The following is a 21,598-nucleotide window of genomic DNA, read 5'->3' as shown; positions in this document are numbered from 1 at the left end:
TCATCTGAATATTCTTCCTCCATCATCCCCTCTTCGTCTCCGAGAAAGTAAACCAGAGCTCTACTTTATCCTTCTTTCCCAACGTAAAATGCTAGTCAAAAAAGACGGAAAAAAAAAAAAAAACACGGAACTCACCGCAGACTCCGAGCACAGGTTCAGACCGTCGAGACGTAGCTATCGCATTCAATGGGAAGAAAGCTAAACCGTAACGTGGAGATAAAAAATTGTCCGTCTGCGGACTCATCACCTGAGCCGCTGACAGCGACCACGAGTAGTACTGTTCCTTTGCCGTTCGGATGGAAAAGGGGGAACCACTGTTCCTCATGTCTCACCCCCACGGAGCAATCGGGAATCGATCGCTTCTTCTTCTGTTTCGTCTTCCTCCCTTCCGACTCGAACAAGGAAAAGTCGAACCCAGTTTCAGAAAAGCGCAGAAATGGCGGGACCCAGGGTGGGAAACGGTGAGGATCGGACTCCGGGTCCGCATCAAAGAGGGTGTCTGCTGGGAAGTGGCATCGTATGGTACTTGTCTGGTTCGTACCCGTCTTTGTTTTCTTCCTTCCGGTTTGCAGCCTCCGTTGGGTTCGCTGTCTTTGTTCGGATCGTTGGGGACGACGAAAGCCATCGAAACTCGTAGGTGAGACGGAGTGTTCTCACTGTAATTACTAAAATATCCTCGCCAATTATTGGAGAGAGGATCAGCGATTACGGACCGCTTTTACCCGTTTCGTCCTTTCTTTTCTGTTGTTTACGAAGAAAACGACGTATTTTACTTCTATTTTCCAAGAACAAAATACCCTTAAAAAATAGAAAATACTATTAAAATAAATAGTATATTATGACCAATTTTTTATTTAAATTAATTTAAAATCAGTTTTAAAATCAATAATACGATTAACCCATTTTTGCTTATTTTAATAAAAATAAGATAATAAATAAAATTAAGTTTTTCGGTGTTAAAAAAACTCGAAATGTTTATTTAAAGATAATTATATTTAAAATAAGTAATTAATATATATTAGTAAAAAAAAATCCGCATATTTACGGCAGCCAGTGATTGCGCACGGAGAGAAGAAGCAGAGGATATGTGGGAAATCATTACTGAGACGGTAAAAATAAATTTTTACAGTTTCACAGTAATTTTCACTGGGGGAGGGAGTTAAAAGTGAGGAGTAAAAGCAGGAGTCACTGTGTCGACCATGACCAAGTGTTCATTGAACCTGCAACACTCGCAGCTGTTTCAATTTAAAGTGGGAAGACCAATCTAGCTCGCGGGCCATGCCAACAGTATAGATTCGTGCTTCCCCACTTCAAGACAGCTTCCCCGTTTCTGCTATTTCCACTACTGCTCCCAGCTGTTGTTATCCTGTTTCCCTCCTTCGCTCAAAACCCCTGACAGAGAGCATATAAGTATCGTTAATTCCTTTTGGTCGTCTTCCGCACTCTTCTCGTTGGAGTCCAGGAACCAGAACATTCAACTGACTCAGCGGAGCTCCCGATGGACCAGTAGAGATCCAAAAGCTGCCGTACTAACCACTGGCTCGAAGACTGATGCCTCAGCCTGCGAGATCCGGAGCTACAGGTAATCAGTGGCTTAAACATTCTGAATGCATCGGATTTAGATGATTCAAGCTCGTTAAGACACAGCAGCTAGCTGCACCGGAATTCTGTAACAACGTACGTGTTCGCTGGTTCTTGTTTACTGGATCTTTGCTTATGTCCTTTCTGATAAACTGAACGTGTTTACTGGATCATTCGTCATTTAATCTTGTAGTACAGATGTTTCTGGCATTCTTTTTTAGTAGCCAAGTGTTTTGGAAAAATTTTGTTTGTTGAGGCTTGAGATCACTTTGGGAGCTTTTTTTTACAGGGGACTGATTCTCGAGGTTGGGGAAGTTGGTCGGCGGTGTCGACTGTCGAGAGAGCAAGGAACGGTGGAGGTCCGCGGGGCAGGGAGGGGATGGAGATCAGCTAAGATTTGAAAATTTCTGAACTGGCGGATTTGATATGGATTATGCTTTTTCAGATGAGATGAGATGTGGCGCATTAATGCCACCTTCTCTCTCACGTCTTGTCACCTTCCCTCTTTTTCCCTTTCTCAGTAGCATTTCTTACTGACTGACTCCCTCCCATCACTTCAGGACACGTGTCGTCTCCCTCTCGGTCCCACTAGCACGTGCGCTCCGTCACGTGACACCAGGCCACTCTGCTCTGGCTTCCCTCTCTCCCCTTGCTTTGCTTGCTTGACTTGGCTTCGCTTGGCTTCGCTTGCAGTCTTTTTTGGTTGTTTTTTTCCTCCTCTGCTGCCTCCCCATTGGTTGCAAACAACACTCTGCTCTGCTCGCTCCTCTGGGCGTGTTCCTCTTTCTTCCTCTTTTGAGCTTTGGTAGTTTTTACCTCATTTTTTAAACAACCAAGAAAAGTGGGAGAGTGAGACAGGGAAAGAGATGGAAAACGGGGGTGATTATTGGGACTTTACGGCTTTCAACGCGCCGGCGTCGTTCAACGAGATGATGTACCAGGGGAGCAGTAATGCGCAGCACCACCTTCTCGCGGCGGCGGCCGGGGGTAACCACCACCTTCCCACAGTGGACCCCCACCTGACGTGCCTCAAGCTGGGGAAGCGTCACTACTTTGAGGACGGAGGGGAGAGGCACTTGGGCGGGTTTCCTTTGGTCAAGAGAGGTAGAGGGTATGGTGGGCCGTCTGCGGCGGCCGCGTCGTCGTCGTCTCCGGCGGCCATGGGGTCGGTACCGAGGTGCCAGGTGGAAGGTTGCAATGTTACGCTACTGAACGCCAAGGACTATCATCGAAGGCACAAAGTGTGTGAGATGCATTCCAAGGCTCCTAAAGTAGTGGTACTCGGGATCGAGCAGCGGTTCTGTCAGCAATGTAGTAGGTAAGTTGAGCTAGCTACTGCGGCTTCTCTTCGGCAATTTTCATGTTATTGTTTCTAATGGTCTATCCTCTACCCTCCCTCCACTATCTTCTGAACGAACTACTCAATATTCCACAGCTGAGAAGACTTACTTCGTCTTTTCTTCGCACCTTACCTTTCTTCTTTCTTGTCTACTCTTTTATGTCTCGAGAAGGGATCTCTTAGCATATACTCTCAAAACTTCAAAGATATTCCCTTAGTACGAAGCTGATAGCCTGAGAATTTTCACTAATCGGATGGAATTTCAGGTTTCACGTTGTTTCCGAGTTCGACGACTCGAAAAGAAGTTGTAGACGGAGGTTAGCAGGGCACAATGAACGGAGAAGAAAGAGCTCTCACGATGCGATGGCTAGAAATCCCTCTCAAGGTAATTTTCTACTTTTTTCTCTCCCGTATGGCCTGCTATTTTTTATCGTTCTCCCTCGGATCTCTCTTTCTCGCTTGCATGTACGAGATATTCATCTCATCCCTTTAACCGAAGTATCCACGCGCAAGGATTCACTCTTTGAGTTCGTACTTTTTCCAGACAATCACTATAATTAATGATAATAACTCATCAACACAAGGAGTTATTCCATATAATGTAATTGCGTTACCCGAGACTGTTTTATTTGTTGTACCCGCATCACTTTTCGGTACCGAAAGAGTCCTCCACGTACAACCCTAATTTAGGACAGTGGACTGGTCACGTTGGGGGTAAGCAAGAACCAAAACCTAGTTCTCAAAGGATAACTGGCATTTACAAATTGGGCTAGCTTAGGTGGATGAGTGCCTGTGTAATTGTTCAGTTTGGATGCAATTTTATCATCTTTCTAATGTATATGTTTTGCAGTTACGAGATCAAACTCGATGAGATATGCTAAATTAGTCATAGTTTATAGCTCTCTAGGGGCATATGTGTTCAGGGTTTCAATGTTAAAGCACTTTTAACTGTATGCTCAGATAGATTTTGTGTATCTCCGTTACTGCTATAGAATAAGGAACTGTGAATGCTAACTCTTACCGTCTTGCTTTAGTTTTTGCTATTTGTGCTCATTATTGTACCATGGAAACATCTAACAAAATCTTGAAAGACATTAGGAACCACACTTGTGTTCTTTGGTTTTATGGTTACAAGTCAAATCTCTGTACATATAGGTAGAAGGTACAGATCACTTCCACACATGTAAATTGAAAATTTTCTCATCACTTGAAAATTTGCTATTTGATTAGCAAAGATATTTTTACTTACCCACATGTGTCATGTAAATCAAGTGTGTATTTGTGTGTTCACAAGCCACTACATGAATGTTTTAGTGACACCCCTCAAAATTCCAGACAACAAATGTTTGAATCAAAATCTAAATTCCTCCTTGTTAGTCATCAAACTGAACATTGAGTGAGTATTGGGAGAAATTAAAGAGTTAAAACAGAAAAGAAATTTTCAGTGGACATTTTGTGATAACCGATAGGGTGGAAATTTTCACCGACAGTAGTTGCTTCTAATGTATACTGTACAGGTATCACATCGATTATTATTTTGTGATGAATTCGTAAATAAGAAGTTTACACGGAGATGATATTTAGTAGTGCATAGTGGGTCCTTTTTTATATGGAACTCTTCTCCTCAAAAGCCAAAGAAGATAGACCTGAAGTGGAAAAAATGTAGGAAAGGGGAACAGTTTGGAAAGAATATGACTCACCTCTTACATAATTTTCTTCCTTTTAGGTTCTGCTTTGAATCTTTATTAGAGGAAACTGGTTTTTGCCACTTCTGGGCCAACATAAGCTAGTTGGTTCGTAGAATTCTTCTCCTGCTGTTGCCTTTAAGTAGTTCAATGTTCAAGCCTCTCAAGTAAACACCAGCTGGAAGTGGAATGGTAAAACAGTACGACATACAAATAAAACTCTTTCTTCACACCATCACGTCCTAGTAGCTATTTTTTCATAGTTTTTTCTTAATTAGAGCACAACAGTTTGATTTGGTGGTTTAGTACCGAAACTGTTGTCTTTTGGTGGTCTTTTGGAACATGTTAAATATATGTAAAGGATTTGAACTTTGAAAAGCACATCAACCTGTCTAAATAAGACAACAGCTAAGTACTTGGAGATATCAATTGAATTTTTCTTCTAGCTGGATAAAAAATGTGGATAAATGACTCACAGTTAATTTTTCCTTGAGCATCTACACCTTCATCATCATAGTGACTTTGAACTAGGTTAGGGTTTCCTACTGTGGTAGAGTTTCCTATTCCAGTAAAACCATGCTACATCGAGGCATATTAGTAATTATTAGGCATTAGCCTTTGGATGTCGAAGTTTTATTGGGTCATAATAGTTGTTTAAAAAGTTTATTACCATCACTGTGGACTTATTTACTTCAAATTAGTTAACAAGATTCTTAGAAAAGGCATGTAAGGAATGAATGTCTTTGGCTTTTCCCTAGTTTCAATCAGATGAAATCAAACTATTAGGGTATGATACCTAAAGTACTATCATGTGGTTTTGCAGCTGGTCTAATTGTGGAGTTTGTGGTTGATTGTTCATATTGGTTATAGAATCTGCCTATCATTTCTTGAATCAGAGAATCCTAATCCAATCCCTTATTTTCTTTAGTGGCAGATAACAAACTAATGGGTGGCAGATTCCCATGTATATCCTCGACGTCCGATCGTGCTCTCTCTCTTCTGTCATCCAAAGCTTCATCATCGTCTTGGGTATCCCCATCAGATCTCTCTTCTCGTTCAAGCGCTGCCCTCAGAGAGCTAATTGCAGAAAACCGTGCTGCCATTCTTGCACGCCAGCTTTTTTCTGAACGTAGCTGGCCTCATGTAGTGGATGAAGCAGGAGGTGCTCATGCCTACTTAACACATGATGGGCACAACCAGCACCAACAGCTGCCGGTAGTTTCAGGCTGGTCCCATTTTCACGAACCAACAGTGCACGTCACTCTGGACTTGATGCAGGCCCCAAGCTCGTCTTTCGGAGTACACCCCGGCAGGAACAAATCCAAGGAGGACGAGGAATGTTGTGAACTCTGGAAGTCCTTGACAGAAACTCATGTGGTTTGATTTTTTTTTTTTTCTTTTCTTTTTTGGAACATTAGCACTTAAGCTGATTCATTTCCCTAATTTCCTAGGTTCCAAAATGGTTAGCATGCAATCCTGTATCATATTTGGCCATGAATAATGGAAATTGTGGTGTTTAAGTTTAGATACTCTGATGCACTGGAAAGTTCGAATATTTGGCCTTTAGAGGAGAGATTCCCTATCCGACTCGGTAACGTCCTACGGCGAGTGAACTACCCGAGTCGGAAAACTACGGGCGAAACGTAGAGAAGTTGTAATCACGTTTGGGAGGAAAAAATGATTGACAGAGGAGGGAGACACGTAGAAGACGATAGAAGCAGACACGTATTCAACATCATTTTCACCGAAGATTTGGGAAGTCCAGGGGTGGGATCGAGACGCAACTTCAGGATTGGTTGGCTCTTCCTTCACATGCCGCCCCAGCCCTAGTCGCCTCCCTAACTTACAGCACGGCCCCACCTCCCTCTGGTCTATGTCGACGCTTCACGTGCTTCCACGTGATGGTTAAGCCAACAGGATTCAGGGGACCTACCCTATCTCCATCAACGAAGTCACCGTGGCCTTTAAAAAACCCGGAAAGGACAACATAGCTATCTTTCGTCAAACGGCGGTCTGAGCCGATGTGGTCCTGCAAGTCTCCGGTCACTTTCCCTGTCGAAACCCACTTCACAGCTTTTCGATCATAATCTTTGATCTTAAATTTTTTGTACGAAATTATAGTGGCCCTACCTCAACCCGTCATCGTCTTCACAAGGAAACAAATGGATGAGAGCGTCCTTCTTCGCAGGAAGGAGATTGTATAGAGCCCAGAGAGAACGGCAAAGATTTCTGGTTTAACCACCGATTAAACAATTTCTAACAGGTTTTTTTTTTTTTTAGAATCACTGACCCAAGTGCGCCATTAGTATTAAACTTCTGAAAGTTCCTTTTTTCTACTCATGGAAAGCATAGAAGTGAAAGAAGCAGATTTGGACAATCAGTAAGAACATTTTCCCACGGCCCTTTCAGAATCGATCTCTGTTAGCAGATTTATGGTATAACTTCACCGTCACACTTGCCGTCCAAATCAGTGCTGGAGCTTGAGAGCACATCAGTTATGGAAATTGCTGCATGGAAAGCAAGCCTGACACAGGCCCCTCGATGTAAAAGCTTGCCATTGTAGGTCCAATAATGGGGATCGGAGTTTGTATCTTTCTGCATCGTGCACTAGGATGGAAATGGAAAAAGAAAAAGAGAATTGGAAGTGGATCACGGTGACGAACAACAGAAACAGAAACAGAAACTCTCTCTTTTTCAGCTCCACTCGAGCCAGATTCCCAGAAATTACGGTTCTATTTTGGAACACCTCCGAAGAGACTTTTCAATCATGCAAAGAAATTCTTCGTCGGATTTTAAATCCTATCTTAATAAATACTGTAGGGGAGCAAACTCGATCCTTCACTGCGTGAACTAGTGAATGGATTAATGGCTTCACTTCATTTGGTTTTTTCACGTATCAGTACTGGCATCGATTCTTCCATTATTAAAAGCAGGAATTTAAACGACGTCCATGATTGGAAAGCTTTTAACACGGTGCAACTCAACTTGGTCTCAGTTTCCCGGAACTTGGAAAGAGTTACTTGAAACTAAAAACGAGCAATACAAAAGAAAAGGCCCCCCGAAAAAGGGCTGGACACCTCCACGAAAGCAAGAGTGGATGTAACCCCGTCAGCAACCGTCATCGTCCCAGAGTCGACGATCCAAGGGATGCGACAAACGAGAGTTGGAAGACGATGAGGCCGACTCATGCCTCGCCCCGAAGCAATCCAGAGAAAACCGCGGAGAAGAGATTGCCACGGTGACCGACGACGACCGCCCCGTCCCGCCCGACTCCGACGACGATTCTGCAAAACACCCAGTTCGATCAGTTTCCTCCAAGAAAGAAGAAAGAAAATCAACCAGCCTTTGTCTGCAACAAATCAAACTAGAGCAATTACTAGAAGTCGAATCAACTGGAGGCGCGAGAGAAGTATTGGGGTTATCCGAACGAGCTGACCGCTGTGGCTGAGGCTGCGACTTCCGCCGCCGTCTGTTGTGATCTGCCAGCCTTTTTCTGCAACTACGCTTGCCTTGATCGAACTCCGACAGCAGATGAAACCTGCAAAACAATACCCAACAGATAAAAAATATAGACACTGCTTCAGAAATCGTAGTTCAGAATTTCAGATGCGTTTTGTTGCTTTTCGCAAAATATTTTACTCGTAAATCTTCCGAAAGTTTCCATGTTCTAACAAATAATAAACAAACAAAAGCGTGTCGGAGTGTAGACGTCTCTGTTCCCCTAAGGCCATAACAGCATTTCAGCCAACCGTGAGAAGACACGCGTTATCTCTTCGTCTTTGATTGGTCAAGCGTTGACCGTCAACGACGAAAAACAATTAAGAAATATCTGCAGTTTTTTATTTAGTAATGGTGAAGAGATCGAGCTACGGCCCACATGATGTGGAAAAAATCATGGGCTACATGCTGCTGGGCCCACTATGTAGACAGGCTTGAATCTGTGGAGGCAAGGAAGAGGAAAAGGGGTAATTTGGTATTTTGGTAGCAGTTCGGCGACGCTCACCTGCTGCATTGCTGACAGAAGCGCTGAGTGAGGCCGGCGGCTAAGACGGTGGATGCCTTGGAGTGGAACTCGCAGACCTTGTGCCGCCGGTGGTAGTGCTTGGCTTGGCTGAGGTCAGCGGTGCAACCCTCCGCCTGGCACCTCGGCGCGTTCGCCGGGCCGGTCTCGATCCCCCTCGACCGCCGGTACAGCCGGCTCACGAAGTCGTCTTCTGACGATGCGAAATACGTCCGGCCGCCCAGGTTCAGCCCGATGCGGGACGGAAACTGGAAGTCGTTGTTGCCAGAGTATGCGAAGTCCTCTGTCTTGGGTCCCACTAGTCCGAACGGCTGACCGGAGGAAAATCTGCTGGAAGGTGGGACGGGCAGGGTTGGGTAAGGGAGCCCGTAGACGCTCTCGAGGGGATGGATTTGGCTTTGCTGCTGCTGCTGCTGCTGCTGCTGCTCAAGGAGGAAATGGCTATGGTTATCGATATGATGATTCTGTGATGAGAATGGTATCGCCGGCGGGAGGAAACCTCCGGGTGTCACGTTTTCATGGTAAGGGTCCAGAACCTGACGCGTTTGGTCAGATATCTGGTTGGATTCTTCTCCCAAAAATAGGATCGTCGCCGGATTTCCCCATTCGTATTCCAACATTTCTTTCTCTCCCTCTTTGTCGGTCGGGTCTTTGCTTTAAGGAACGGAAGTGTAAATTTCAGAATTCACGACAGCGAAATTTTACCTGCAAGTCAAGACAGCAAAAGAGGAAAAGGATGGTACTAGTTCAGAGCAGCAATGGAGTGATTCCGAGGAATCAAAGCTTCTAATTTCACAAAAGAAGTACCAGTTCTACCATCGCCCTCCACGAGATTCCAACTCGAAGAACTGCAGAATATATCCCTCAACAGTTCACTTACCCATTATCTACCACTAGTCGCTTCCGCTAATGCATGGAAGCAGCGCAGCCTCTGGAGCTTACGAACCGCTTCCCCGAATCCCAATCGCCATTGGCCGTTTCGAGAACTCCTCGTCTCCTTAACCTGTCCTTCCTTTCTCGCACTGCAAGATGTTTGTACGACGAGAGACGGAAATGGATAATATCATAGAACTTCAACTTCTTCCAATTTGGCTCAGTGGGATTTTCGAAGATCCCGAGCTCTCTCTCTCTCTCTCCCCCACTGAGACTTTCAGTCTTCTTCTATGCCTTCACGCAATGGAAACATTTGAGAAGATCAAAAAGGACCCTGAGATGCAGAGACGGTTTGCACAGTAAAGCCAACTCTCTTTCTATACAGAACAACTGAGACCGGAGGCGGCTGCACGGAAACGGATACTGCAGCTACTGGTACATTCCCCTATTTGCCACATGATCTTCTTTAAATTACCAAAAACCCAGCAATAAAGTCTCCTCTTAACACTTGCCTATAACCCTGTCTAACTCTGTCCTTCGTCCCTAACCTTTCCGTAATGATTGCCATTACGTGACATAATGACCTAAAAGCCCCTTAGTCCGGAGCAACCATTATGAATGGCAGTTCCGAAAATGTGTGAAAGAACGTGGTCAAACATTCTGGCTGAAAACGACGAGAAGGCGATCGTATCTACGTACGATGTACTCCATTCAATATAATTTTAGTTAAATGTAATATAAAATAACGGGGAGGGATTTGGTGGAAAAGTCTGACATGGACGTTGACCTTGCGTACGGAATGTTGGAAGAATAAGAGATTGGGTGAGAGAGTGTTCTGAATGACGATTATAGCCCTGGAAGATTTCTACGGACTTCCGTTAACGTTCGAGGGCATTAGAGATATTTGCCGAGGTAGGGGGGGGGAGGTCCTGGAGAGGGTTTCGGTTTTGTCTGGTAGCGAAGTTGAAAAATGAGGAAAGGGTGGGAGGCCCCGTCCTATCGTGTCAGAAGAAAGGGCAGGGGCGACCGGAGACCGTGGATGTGGCGGAAAAGCGAGACACATGTTTCGATCTCTTGAATCCCTTATGCGCTCCATCTTGACCGTCCACGTCAACTCTTGCTGGTCTGGAGTGCTCCAGATGCCACCCGTTGTCGGTCACGCACTCTATCGTCCACTGTGGCACGTGTGAGTAGATAAAGATCTCTTGGAGTGTGTTTTGATGGGGTAGCTAAAACTCGGTCGGGTTGACTCACCCAAAGCCAGGTAATGCATGCATTTGCGTTAATGCTTATTTAAGAAATTAATATTTTTTTAATCAATTTTAAAGATAAAATAGAGATAATGACATTTCATGCAATAATAATCGAGAACCCACTCAAGCATGTCAAAACTCGGTCGGGTCGATCTGAATTTGGGTCAACGCCCGTTCCAAAATGTTTAACCAATTTAGTAAATCTATTTTTTAACTAATAAACTTAAGATTTTTATACTCACTAATTTATGTGGGACTATTCTTTAACACTCTATCTCTCTCACGTGTAGGTCCTTTTTTTGACTCTCCGTATATATAATTTAGGTAGAAGCTCACATATAAATACCTACTCTGATAACACATAAAGTTGGGTCCAAAACCTATCCCAAAATGATTGACCAACTTTAAAAAAAAATTATTGACTAATAAACTCAAGAAATTTGTAATTAAACTTATTTTTAATCAATTTTAATGATAAAATAGAGGTAATGACATTTCATACAATAATTTAAAAGAAAAAAAAGTGCTCTCCTTAGTTCAATTCATGGATTCTCACATAAACAGTTTCTAGTCCAATAACTCTGCAAGTATTCAATTCACGAGAAATTGGATTAGGTTGGATGGAGAACCCATTTGCTACATGGGCTTCTCTGTATACAATTATTTGGCCCATACGAGGCCGTCTCAGTGGGGGTCGGCATCAGATCGGGCTTCCCATCGGAATTCATAGAGAACTGAGACGAAGATATAAAAGAGGGTAGAGACATAATGGAGATAGGGCAGCGATGGGTCAATCAATTTGGTGTTTCACTTCATATTTTGTATAAATCGCATACTCTTTGTAGTGTCAATCGCATTGTTCATTAGTTTTTTTGTGTTTATACTCCACAACAGAATAGAGTTGGATAGTACAAGAATTGTCGCACTATGCTCTTCCAAATTAAGAATATTGTTCTCAAGTTGCTTAGTAGAGGTGGGTTAGACAAGCATTAGAACGAAATAGCTTGTGTGGTGACTAATCATCAGATATTGATTGATGAACCCTAAGTGAAATGGGATCAGCTTACAATCATTAAAACCTAGATTAAGTCTTAACCATTATTTAAGATTGATTCATTATCTTTAATAATTATCTTTTAAACCCATTAAAATAGTCGTTAATTAGCAAGAAAATTTAAACCAATTATGGTCTCGTTGAATAAAATATTGACTAATGTGGAGTTGCATAAAGCCGTCAAACGAAAGAATTATTACTAGCATTACTTTTAAAGTGAATCGTAGGAATAGCCAAGAAAATGTTAAAAAACCCAAATGAGGGAATTATTACTAGGATTATCTTTAATAATTATCTTTTAAACCCTTCAACATACATTTAAAAATTTTCAAAAAAATATATATCAAATAAATTATATATAAAATTATACATACATTTTACATAAAATTGGGCATGACCTATATATATAATACACGTATAAGATTGGGTATGACCTCTACTTAAAATTGGGCATAATCTATGTATATAATACCTATATAAAATTAGACATGACCTCTACTTAAAATTAGGCATAATCTATATATATAATACCTGCAAAAACACTCCATAAAATTGTCTATATATTCCATAAACACTCCATGAAATTGTTTATATACTCCATACACTCCATAAAATAGTCTAAACACTCCATACACTGCATAACATTATGAATAAACTTCATACAATAATCAAACACAACAAAATTAAATGAAATATCACTATCAATTTACAATCACCCAAATAAAATCTATAAATCCATTATAAATTTACAAACTATAGTTGTTTCTCTTTATACTAGAAAATAGTATACGTCCATGCATGAGCAAAATCTCCACCTATGACAAAAACAAAAAAAAAAATTAGTTATTGTCGCATAAAAAAATATTTTTCCACTACTAGTTACTTAATGTCGTTAAAAATATTAAAATTACTTCATCGTAAGGTGGCAGAGCAGCAGCACAGGAGGCAGCTGGTGCGGACGAAATTTTATTGTCAGGTGGAAAAGTAGTTGCATTGGAGGCGGCTGGTGCGGACGGGATTTTATCGTCAGGTGGAAAAGTAGTTGCATTGGAGGCGGCTAGTGCGGACGGAATTTCATTGTCAGGTGGCAAAGCAGCAACACTGAAAACGGTTAGTGCGGACAGAATTGCCTTGTCTGGTGGAAAAGCAGCGGCACTAGAGGCGGACGAAATTGCATCGTCTGAAGAAAGGGCAGCGGCTAGGGCAGATGGAATCACATCGTCCGAATAGGATAAGAGATTTTTTTAATTAAAAAAAATTTGCATGTGCGAAACCCTCCCAAACTCACACGTATGAAAGTCCACATGCACGAGACGACGCTTCCAAGAGGGGGGGGGGCGGCGGCAGGGGGGTTGCGCCAGTAGACGGGAGCGGTCGGTGTTGTGGCCGGTGGGGCAATCGGCAGCAGGCGATAGCAGGTGAACCGATTTCAGCGGTAAATCAGTGACGAGAGAAGAGAGAAGGAATATCGAGAGGTTTTGTACGGCGCCGGTCTGGCGGGGGACGGTCAGCGCTGTGGCGGGAGGGGCAAATGGGGCCACCCCTCCCCCTCTCTTCTGGTTCAGAGAGAGACCCCCGAATCACCGCTCGTTAAATTAAAGAGCCGACGAGCCGAACTTGGCCCTGGTCGAGCTCGGCTCGTTAATTTAAACGAGCCAATTTCTAATCTCAAACTTGAGATATAACGAATTGAACCGAGCCAAACTCGAGCCGGCTTGGTTCGAAGCCACCCCTAATTGGAGATAGAGGTGGGCATCAAGTTGGGTTTCATGAGGAACCTCAACCAAACCCGAAAAAACCCTAAAATTGGGTTTTGGATTTCATCACGCGGGTTGGATGCAAGGTGAGAAAAAAACCCATCGAGTTTCAGTTGGGGACAAGTTTTCCTAAACCCGACACGCAGGGATGAGACGAGGATATAAAATAGGATAGGGACAAGTCAGGGATGGGTTGAGGTTGGGTCTTGTTTACGAGGACCCCAGGAAGTATTGGTCATGTTCAAACCGAGTTTGCATGGATGGGGTTGTTAGGACGGTGATCGGGTCAGGGTTGGATATGACATTTCAATTTTTTCTAGTTCAAGTTTGGGGGTCAGGTTTTAGGAAACCCAATCGACCATACATGTGCCTACCCCTAGTCGAAGATCATTGTAAACAGTTTAGTTGTTGTGTTTGGAACATAGAAAGTGAAGAAGAAGAAAAAAAAGGAAGAAAAAGAGAAAAGAAAAAAAAAGTTTATTTTCACTTGTTTAGATGCACAAGGAAAAAGTAAAAGAAAAAAATTAACAAATTTAAAATTTTGAATGATTAAAATTATATATAAGCCTAAGAACTAAAATATATGTAAGTATTAAAATATTAATAACAGACTTCTCTTTACAAACTAAAATCAATATTTGGAATATACATTTATTTATAAATCTATTATAAACAAGCATTCCATGATTTAATTTCTATGAATTGAATTTTAGATAATAATTTTATATTTTTATATTACAATAATTTGAACTTAAATATTTTTTATATTGTGATAAAATTTTCTCTCTTTTTTTCTCCAATTTCCATATTTTTTTTCGAAGAGTCTATTTTTAAAAAAATATTAGCAAAAATAACTAATTTCCAAACTTAAATTACCCCTTTTACTAACCAGTCTTTCGGAGTTGATCGGTCAAAGTTTGGTATTGGGTATTGAATGCTTCACATGTTCTGCTTGTTGGCCGGGCGTTATCTGATTACTAGATAATGAGCTTATAAACTCTTAAGTAATTATTTTGGTTGTAACAGAAATATCGGGGTAAAGAACCGGTACAGAGACGGCAAGCGATGGGTCAGATACAGAAAGCCTCCCTATCCGGTCATGCATTATTCTTCCATTATTCCTCGCCATCTCTTTCACTTGCGTCGACCGGTCGACCCTGACGCTTACCAGCCCACTGCCCACACATAAAGAAATCGTAATCACAGGCGAGGTCAAGCTTCGTCGGTCGCCAACCTTACGTGAGTCTCTCACATACCTCTCTTATTTTTAACCAATCCGACATCGCTTTTCTCAGTTGTTTAACGTCGTTGCCTTCCTGTTTTATTTCTGATCAATCCTCCATTTTCCGCACAACCCCAGACATTCACGTCTGGAATTTCTAGGCCATACTTTGAATTTTATCATTTCCGGCGATGAAAACTACGTGGTCCGACCCTTTGCTTTCTCAGAATAGATCGTTTGCCAAGGTCGATGTTTTTTAAGGTTTGATCACGGCGGTAACTGCGACGTAGATGAAGACTCGTAAATAGAAACGAAGAGAAAATCTTCGGTTGTAACAGTATTCTCACTTTTTCCTCGTCTACCGGAAGTCTTTGTCATCTTCGGGCTTTTGGTTGACCTAAAGTGTTTGTTTCTTTCTCAATCGGAAAGGAAAAAAAGAGTTCAACAAGATCAACTAGAGAAGTTAACGACCTTTCATTTTAAAATCTTTGTTTCGATAACATCTAAGAGTAGATAATCTTCTCTCAGTCGATACTAAACATGTCATCTTTGATTTCTTTCTGGTTTTTTTTTCTTTCTTAATCTTATTTTTTTATGGAAGTATAATTCAATCAATCGTGCAAGAAACAAGAAACGAACAGTGGATTGACGTAGTAGCCCTTCGGATGCAGTTGAAGCTTCGTGAGCAGTTTCGTGACATTCGTCATCATCGGTTGAGTCTCCCTCACGTCCGAAACTACGACTCAGAGGCCCACCTCTGTGGATTATTATTCCTAACTGGGCGAGCTCCATCATCGAGTTTTCCTCCCTGAAAACGAAGGCAGACATCCCTCATCCAATTTACAGGGGTGCCATTCCTCGTTTCTCTTTCTGTGTCTTTTCGGTAATCTATCAATCTCTTGTTTTTTTTTTTGTTTTTCTTTTCTGCTTTGTTATTCAATCGTTTTTTAGTGGTTCACCAACCGTAGAGCCAGAGAGGAAGCGTCATCATAAGGAGGTAGAAATTCAAACAAGCCAAAGGATCATGAGCCTTCTCCAACGAAATCGCAGATGTTTTGTAGGATTAAAAAACCAAAAAAGATAAAACCCACGAAAGAGGGAAGCTTTAAAAACATTCCCTCCCACCATCGCTACTGTACGATCGATGCTTTGGAACGAAGAAATGGGTCCGTTATCTTCTTTCTCTGTCGTCTCTCTCTTCTTACTATCTGTCTCACTCTTTTTCGGGGTGTGTCTTCCCGCCAGAACTGCACCGGCAGAGAAGCAAACACAAACGATAACCATCGGGGTGGAGGAGATCAACGCCAGGTGGGGTGATCAATTCCAACGGTTGATTGACGCGGAGCTCGGCAAGGAAGTCACCGGCTTCGCCGAGCTGAAGAAGTACCTGAACCGGTTCGGGTACATCCGGCCAATTCCAGGGACGAATTTCACCGATGTGTTCGACGACCGATTGGTGTCCGCGGTAAGGAAATACCAATCCAACTTCGGGCTACCCGTCACCGGCCGGCTGGACTCCCACACGATATCGTCGATAAACACCCCGCGGTGCGGCGTGAGCGACACCCCGTCGGCCGGCCCACTCCACACGACACGTCGATACCAGTTCTTCCAGGGACAACCACGATGGACCCGCTCGACGCTCACGTACTCCTTCTCCCCGACGAATTCAATCGACTACCTGGACCCCTCGGACGTACAGAACGCCTTCCGCCGGGCGTTCTCCCGGTGGGCCGCCGTCATCCCGGTCACGTTCATGGAAACGCCGTACTACCTGTCAGCCGACATCAAAATCGGATTCTACAGGGGCGATCACGGAGACGGCGAACCGTTCGACGGCGTGCTGGGGGTGCTGGCGCACGCGTTCTCGCCGGAGAACGGGCGGTTTCACCTGGACGCGGCGGAGACGTGGGCACTGGACTTGGGGACGGAAAAGTCCAAGTCCGCCATCGATTTGGAGTCCGTGGCGACGCACGAGATCGGTCACGTGCTGGGCCTGGCTCACACCCCAGTCAAGGAAGCCATCATGTACGCCAGTCTGAGTCCTCGGATAAAGAAAGTTGATCTAACGGTGGATGACGTGAATGGGGCCCAGTTTCTGTACGGCTCCAACCCCAACTTCAATCGCAGCTCCCTGGCGGCCTCTGATACATCTAACGCCAGTGTATACACCGTCGCCGTCGGAAGAATCTTGTTAGGCCTTTTGATGCTGATATTAGTTAGAGCAACATAAGGAAGCAACTGCAAGCAATTAGAGATTCTTTAATTCATTTCTGGTTTTCACCACCTTTCTTTCAACGATAACATACACCGAAGCTTGATGTATAAGGATTCGTAATGAAAAATGTTTAAAAACTTCGTCTGGTGGGTTCTTCCTCGGCGTCTCCACGATGTAAGCAAGTCCTCATGGTACAAATGTTGGATGGGGCCCACAAAGTGCTGGGTCCACTAAAGGATGAATGTGGGTGACACTTTGTGGGCCGCCCCATGGGGATCTGACGGCTGGCAAGGGGTGGAGGAGAGGGTCGTTGTGCGTTTGAAAGATATAATCGATGGGAGTTTGAACTTGGGAATGGTTTTGCTGGTCGCCACTTGTCACCTCTTTTCCTTGGGCATTCTGATGGGCCTTCCCTAATTCGTTGGGCTCGATCTAAATTCCAATTTTAGGTTCGAAGCCGAGGTCGAGATTGATTATGCTAACGATATGAGATTAAACCTAGTTAGCGTAGGTTCAACTAACTTCACTTGTAACTAATAATGAAATTAAAGTTAATTAATAATTAGCTATAATTTTTCATTTAATTGAACTTAATTAGCTCTTGTTGTAACCAAACCCATGGAAATTTTCGCTTTTAAATATCATTTAATGACACATTAATTAAATTGGAAATTTAGGAAGATTAAAACAATTTATAATGAATTGTAAGGCTGAAGTTTAGGAAATAGATTCTTCTTATGATGTGACACGAGGTGTGACACCAATTAGGGAGCAATTTTCACATGGCACCTTTTTTAGCCCATGTCGAAATGTCGAGTGATTTGTGTTGTAGCTATTATTGATATGTCACAGCAACCCGGCATTGTTTCTCACTCTTGTGGAGAATTACCAGTCTGTCCTTCTGACTCGCCTAACTCGTACACTATTTCTCTTTAGGAAACTCAAACTCGCCCCATAAATTTAACTCCAAAAACCCGTTCTTATAAGTTTGAAATACATGTAACGGTCAGACTGACTGAGTCATGTTGAGTCAATCTGAGTCTAAGGCTGGATTTAAGACCAGAATAGAAAGCGTGAGTCTTAATCTCCAACCCAATTCAGATCCGTTAAAATTCGGGTCAACTCAGCCAAGTCGAAGCTGTTCCGACCTGATAGGTGACTGGGGATCAGTCTTGATCTTGATGAAATTGGTCAAGATACCAAGTAAGAGGTTTGACTCGATTCGATTTTGGAACGAGTAACGGGAGACTTGGAAGAAACAAAACGAATGGGTCAAACCCGACTCGTTCTCACCCAAATTTGACTCGGCCGCTCACAAATCCATAGTTCACACGGATTTGAACTTGTCTAAAAACCCTTAATTAATAAAAAAAAAAAAAGTGGGTGGCACAGCTGAAACTCTGTCGATCTCAACAGAGACGAGGATTCAAAGCATACGAATTCAGAGCAGATCACATGTGGAATGCATCAATCGTGGAAAGTTTCTCAAACATCCGAACGATTTTATCTCTTGGGTGGAAAGAAAAAGAAAAAAAAACCAGTGAGATTTCTGGACCATGAATTCGTTTGGTGATTTGGACGCTTCAACTCATGGGTATCAGTCTGATGAGACATGTTCCACATGCGAGTGCTTCTCTCGTCCTCACCTTCGCCTCCCGAAAAGGCGGTTTGGCCTTTTTGAGACACCCCCGTTGTATTTTTCTGTCGAAACGGCAAAATCTTAGAGCTTTTCTGTCGGTTGAGCCATTTCCACAAACACCCAAGGGCCGTGGGTTTCCGCGCTTTCTTTCAGCCAGTTACAGCGGGGAGGGACGAGCTTATGCGGCCTGAATCCCAAGTCCCAAGTGTTGCTTGCGAGAGGGGAAAACTGAAAGGAGGGAACGGATGGTGTGAGGACGAAGAAAGAAGGTGAAGATGGTTTGGAAACCAAGGAAGGTGGGTAGGATTTGCAGGAGGAAAGTTGGTTGGGAGCGCAGAGCAAGCACATGATGGCCGCTCCTTCCTCAAATTAGCGTCTTGTGGAAGAGGTGCGATGGGCGCCGACTGCTGAGAGTCGGGGACTAGGGTGAGGAATCTGGGTTAATTCAGAATTGAGATTGTAAAACCAGGTAATGTACCAAATGAAGTAATATTAAAGTCATGCTTTGGCAACATCTTCGTCAGCTTCTGGGACTGTTCATATAGGAACAAAAGCTCTGTTCTGTAGCTCATAAAGCGATAGCTTCACTGTCATTTCAAGAATAGAGACAGGGACTGCTGTTGGTTTCTCACAAATGGCCAAAACAATTGCAGTGGAAGGGGTCTTTGAAGCCGTAGCTCTTTGGAGATATTTCCAAACCAGAGCAGGTCACGAGCACCATATGTGTTCAATATTAAACCTCCGTAAATTGAATGAATGGCTACAACAAACTCCGTCTCTCCCCTCTCTGTCTGTACCCTCGTACTTGGGTTTTCCTGGTTCATCTTCAACATCATCACAGTCTCCTTCATATAAATCCAGAAAGGAGTCTACATACAGTAGTTTTTTTTCAGATGGCCCAGAAGTACAAACAGACGCTTAAGACTGATCCGTTGTATCCAATGAACATGGAACAAGCAGCTTTTGCCGGTACTATGAACCTTAATTTGAATGCCTACCCAGATATCTTCCATCTCATCAAAGCCCTACCAAAGGCCTAGTTGAACAACTCTAGCCGGAAATGACAACGTGTTTCCGCGCAGTTACTGGTATTAATTTACGTTAGGGTTTTGGGTTTACAGTACTCAAATTAAACCTGCTTTGCTTTCACCTCGAAAGAATTCAGAACCGGACGATCTGTCTCAGCAATACCTCAAGCCTTATCCAGTGTTGTACGCTGCTTTTTTATTCTGGAATTTTTCTGCAGGATCAGTCCAAGGCCATGAAAATTCACTGAAGAATGAAAGATGGCTTTTGCGAAGAACTCGCAAATACTGTATAGATGCGATAGATTAGACGCGGAATTCCTGTCTTTCCAATCTGGGTAAATTGTATCTGTTAGAGCTCACGGGTACGCTATTTCTAACATTCTCCAGATGCAATAAATGGTACCTTAGCTCTCACTTCAGAATCAGACATTTTTTTTTTCTTCTGATGCAACCACTCATGGGTTCCTTGTACGCAAAAGTGAGATTCTCTATCCTGAATGTAAAAGCGAAACTAATTTACAAACATCGAGTTGGTAACCCTAAGCTCTGGAAGGAGTCAGTTTGAGTGAGAAAGAAGGGAAGGCAGAAAAGAGGATTAACTTTCTGCTCTCTTAAAATTAGGTAGACGAGAAAATTAAGAAAGGAAACCTCCACTGATTTTCAGCAAAAATGTTGACGATCCATACATTAAGGAGAAGCCATGACGGCATGACCGATCACGGGAACCCGTCAAATTCCCTCAAAACTTGAAAAGGAAGAAGAGATCACCAAAACGGAAGCTGTAATTATCAATTACTATATGGACGAACTCACGATTTTTATGCTTCTTGAGCGTGAAGTTTTTCAACAAAGAACATCCTTGAGCAGCTTGTATCTACGACCGGCGGGCCTGGGAGACGGGGTACCACTCATGTTCTTGCCGCGATCATTGCTAGTCTCCTCTCTCTCGTGCTGTTTGATCCTGTCCCCACTGTACTCGGACCTGCTGCTGATTCCGGCTTCCTTTCCGGCTGATCTCTTCGAGTAGCCACCATGTTTAGTACCACTCCTCTCTTCACTCTGGCACCAGTCACAGACCGCGGCCATCGATCCTTGATCGTTGTAGTTGCTGCAGTAACTGTAACAATCCAACAGAAAGAGAAAAATTCATTTGAGAAGAGAGTACTAAAGAAGAAGAACGTGATGGAAACGAAGAATAAATGGACATGAGAATAAGCGGGAAGTCACGGCGGGGAGAAGATGATGACATACGAATGTTGGAATCGATACTGGCATTTGTTGCATCGGAAGAGTTTGTCGCGGAAACCGATGTCGCCGCACATGCAACAGACGGTGGGGATGTCGACCATGGCCGGAGCTTCGGCCGATGCTTCAGAAAGAGAGAGGGAGAGAGAGAGAGAGAGAATGAGAGAGTGAAATACGGGGCCGAACAAATGAGAAAGCGAGGCCGGTTGGGTCGGTAGTCAGCTTCATATGTATATATATAATACATGTAGAAATTATAACCTCTGTAAATTATAACGATGTATGACTGTATGTACTGTAGAGGATAAATTTTCTACAGGTTTCGGGTGGGGGAGAGAGACAAAGAGAGAAAGACGAGGAGACTTAGCGCAGGCAGAGCTGAAATTACAGAAGCGCGAAAAGTCTCTTTTCTCCTTCTCCTTCGCCATTGTAAAGCTGTTTTTATACTTTTTCTGATTTCTACACCGGTTACCAAAGAATCAGAAAAACCGAAACAGTAACGAGTAAATTTATTTTTTCTTCAAATTGGACGTAACTTTGTTATGAAGAACTTGGCCAACGGCTACTACGGACCCAAAAAAAAAAAAAAAAAACATGCAGGAGAAAGAGGACGTAGTTGTCATTTCCCTGTCAAGAACAAGAATTCTGAACGCGAAATCCTTGGACCAGGCCAACCACCTAGA

The 21,598-nt window shown here is 43.2% G+C and overlaps 4 protein-coding genes across 5 annotated transcripts; 2 read left to right on the top strand and 2 right to left on the bottom strand.

Moving 5' to 3' along the window:
* The first annotated feature begins 2,319 nt into the window (after positions 1–2,319).
* On the top strand, positions 2,320–6,079 carry LOC137934929 (squamosa promoter-binding-like protein 7). The gene is made up of 3 exons (XM_068779521.1): positions 2,320–2,899; positions 3,187–3,305; positions 5,534–6,079. Exons 1-3 carry the CDS (start codon positions 2,448–2,450, stop codon positions 5,986–5,988), a joined length of 1,026 nt encoding a protein of 341 aa, XP_068635622.1. The 5' UTR covers positions 2,320–2,447; the 3' UTR covers positions 5,989–6,079.
* Positions 6,080–7,525: 1,446 nt separating this feature from the next.
* On the bottom strand, positions 7,526–9,888 carry LOC137935078 (squamosa promoter-binding-like protein 8). Of its 2 annotated transcripts, none has more exons than XM_068779723.1 (4): positions 9,507–9,888; positions 8,609–9,331; positions 7,983–8,143; positions 7,526–7,889 (listed from the first exon to the last, which is right to left on the bottom strand). In XM_068779723.1, exons 2-4 carry the CDS (start codon positions 9,244–9,246, stop codon positions 7,714–7,716), a joined length of 975 nt encoding a protein of 324 aa, XP_068635824.1. In that variant the 5' UTR covers positions 9,247–9,331; positions 9,507–9,888; the 3' UTR covers positions 7,526–7,713. The 2 variants fall into 2 exon arrangements, with proteins under 2 accessions (XP_068635824.1, XP_068635825.1); XM_068779724.1 differs by having other exon boundaries at positions 9,434–9,518.
* Positions 9,889–15,947: 6,059 nt separating this feature from the next.
* On the top strand, positions 15,948–17,018 carry LOC137934298 (metalloendoproteinase 1-MMP-like). Its single transcript, XM_068778582.1, has one exon. The coding sequence runs from the start codon at positions 15,948–15,950 to the stop codon at positions 17,016–17,018; it is 1,071 nt and encodes a 356-aa protein (XP_068634683.1).
* Positions 17,019–20,304: 3,286 nt separating this feature from the next.
* On the bottom strand, positions 20,305–21,108 carry LOC137935186 (uncharacterized). The gene is made up of 2 exons (XM_068779876.1): positions 20,922–21,108; positions 20,305–20,787 (listed from the first exon to the last, which is right to left on the bottom strand). Exons 1-2 carry the CDS (start codon positions 21,017–21,019, stop codon positions 20,514–20,516), a joined length of 372 nt encoding a protein of 123 aa, XP_068635977.1. The 5' UTR covers positions 21,020–21,108; the 3' UTR covers positions 20,305–20,513.
* Between the last annotated feature and the right edge of the window lie 490 nt (positions 21,109–21,598).

The sequence above is a fragment of the Aristolochia californica genome, unplaced genomic scaffold, assembly GCF_029961685.1.
Source record: "Aristolochia californica isolate CCGP_79_NKW_82.1479 unplaced genomic scaffold, dmAriCali1.0.hap1 SCAF_6, whole genome shotgun sequence".
In the NCBI taxonomy this organism is placed as follows: Eukaryota; Viridiplantae; Streptophyta; class Magnoliopsida; order Piperales; family Aristolochiaceae; genus Aristolochia; species Aristolochia californica.
Note: the sequence above shows the minus strand (reverse complement) of the source record. Positions and strands in the feature narration are given on the sequence as shown.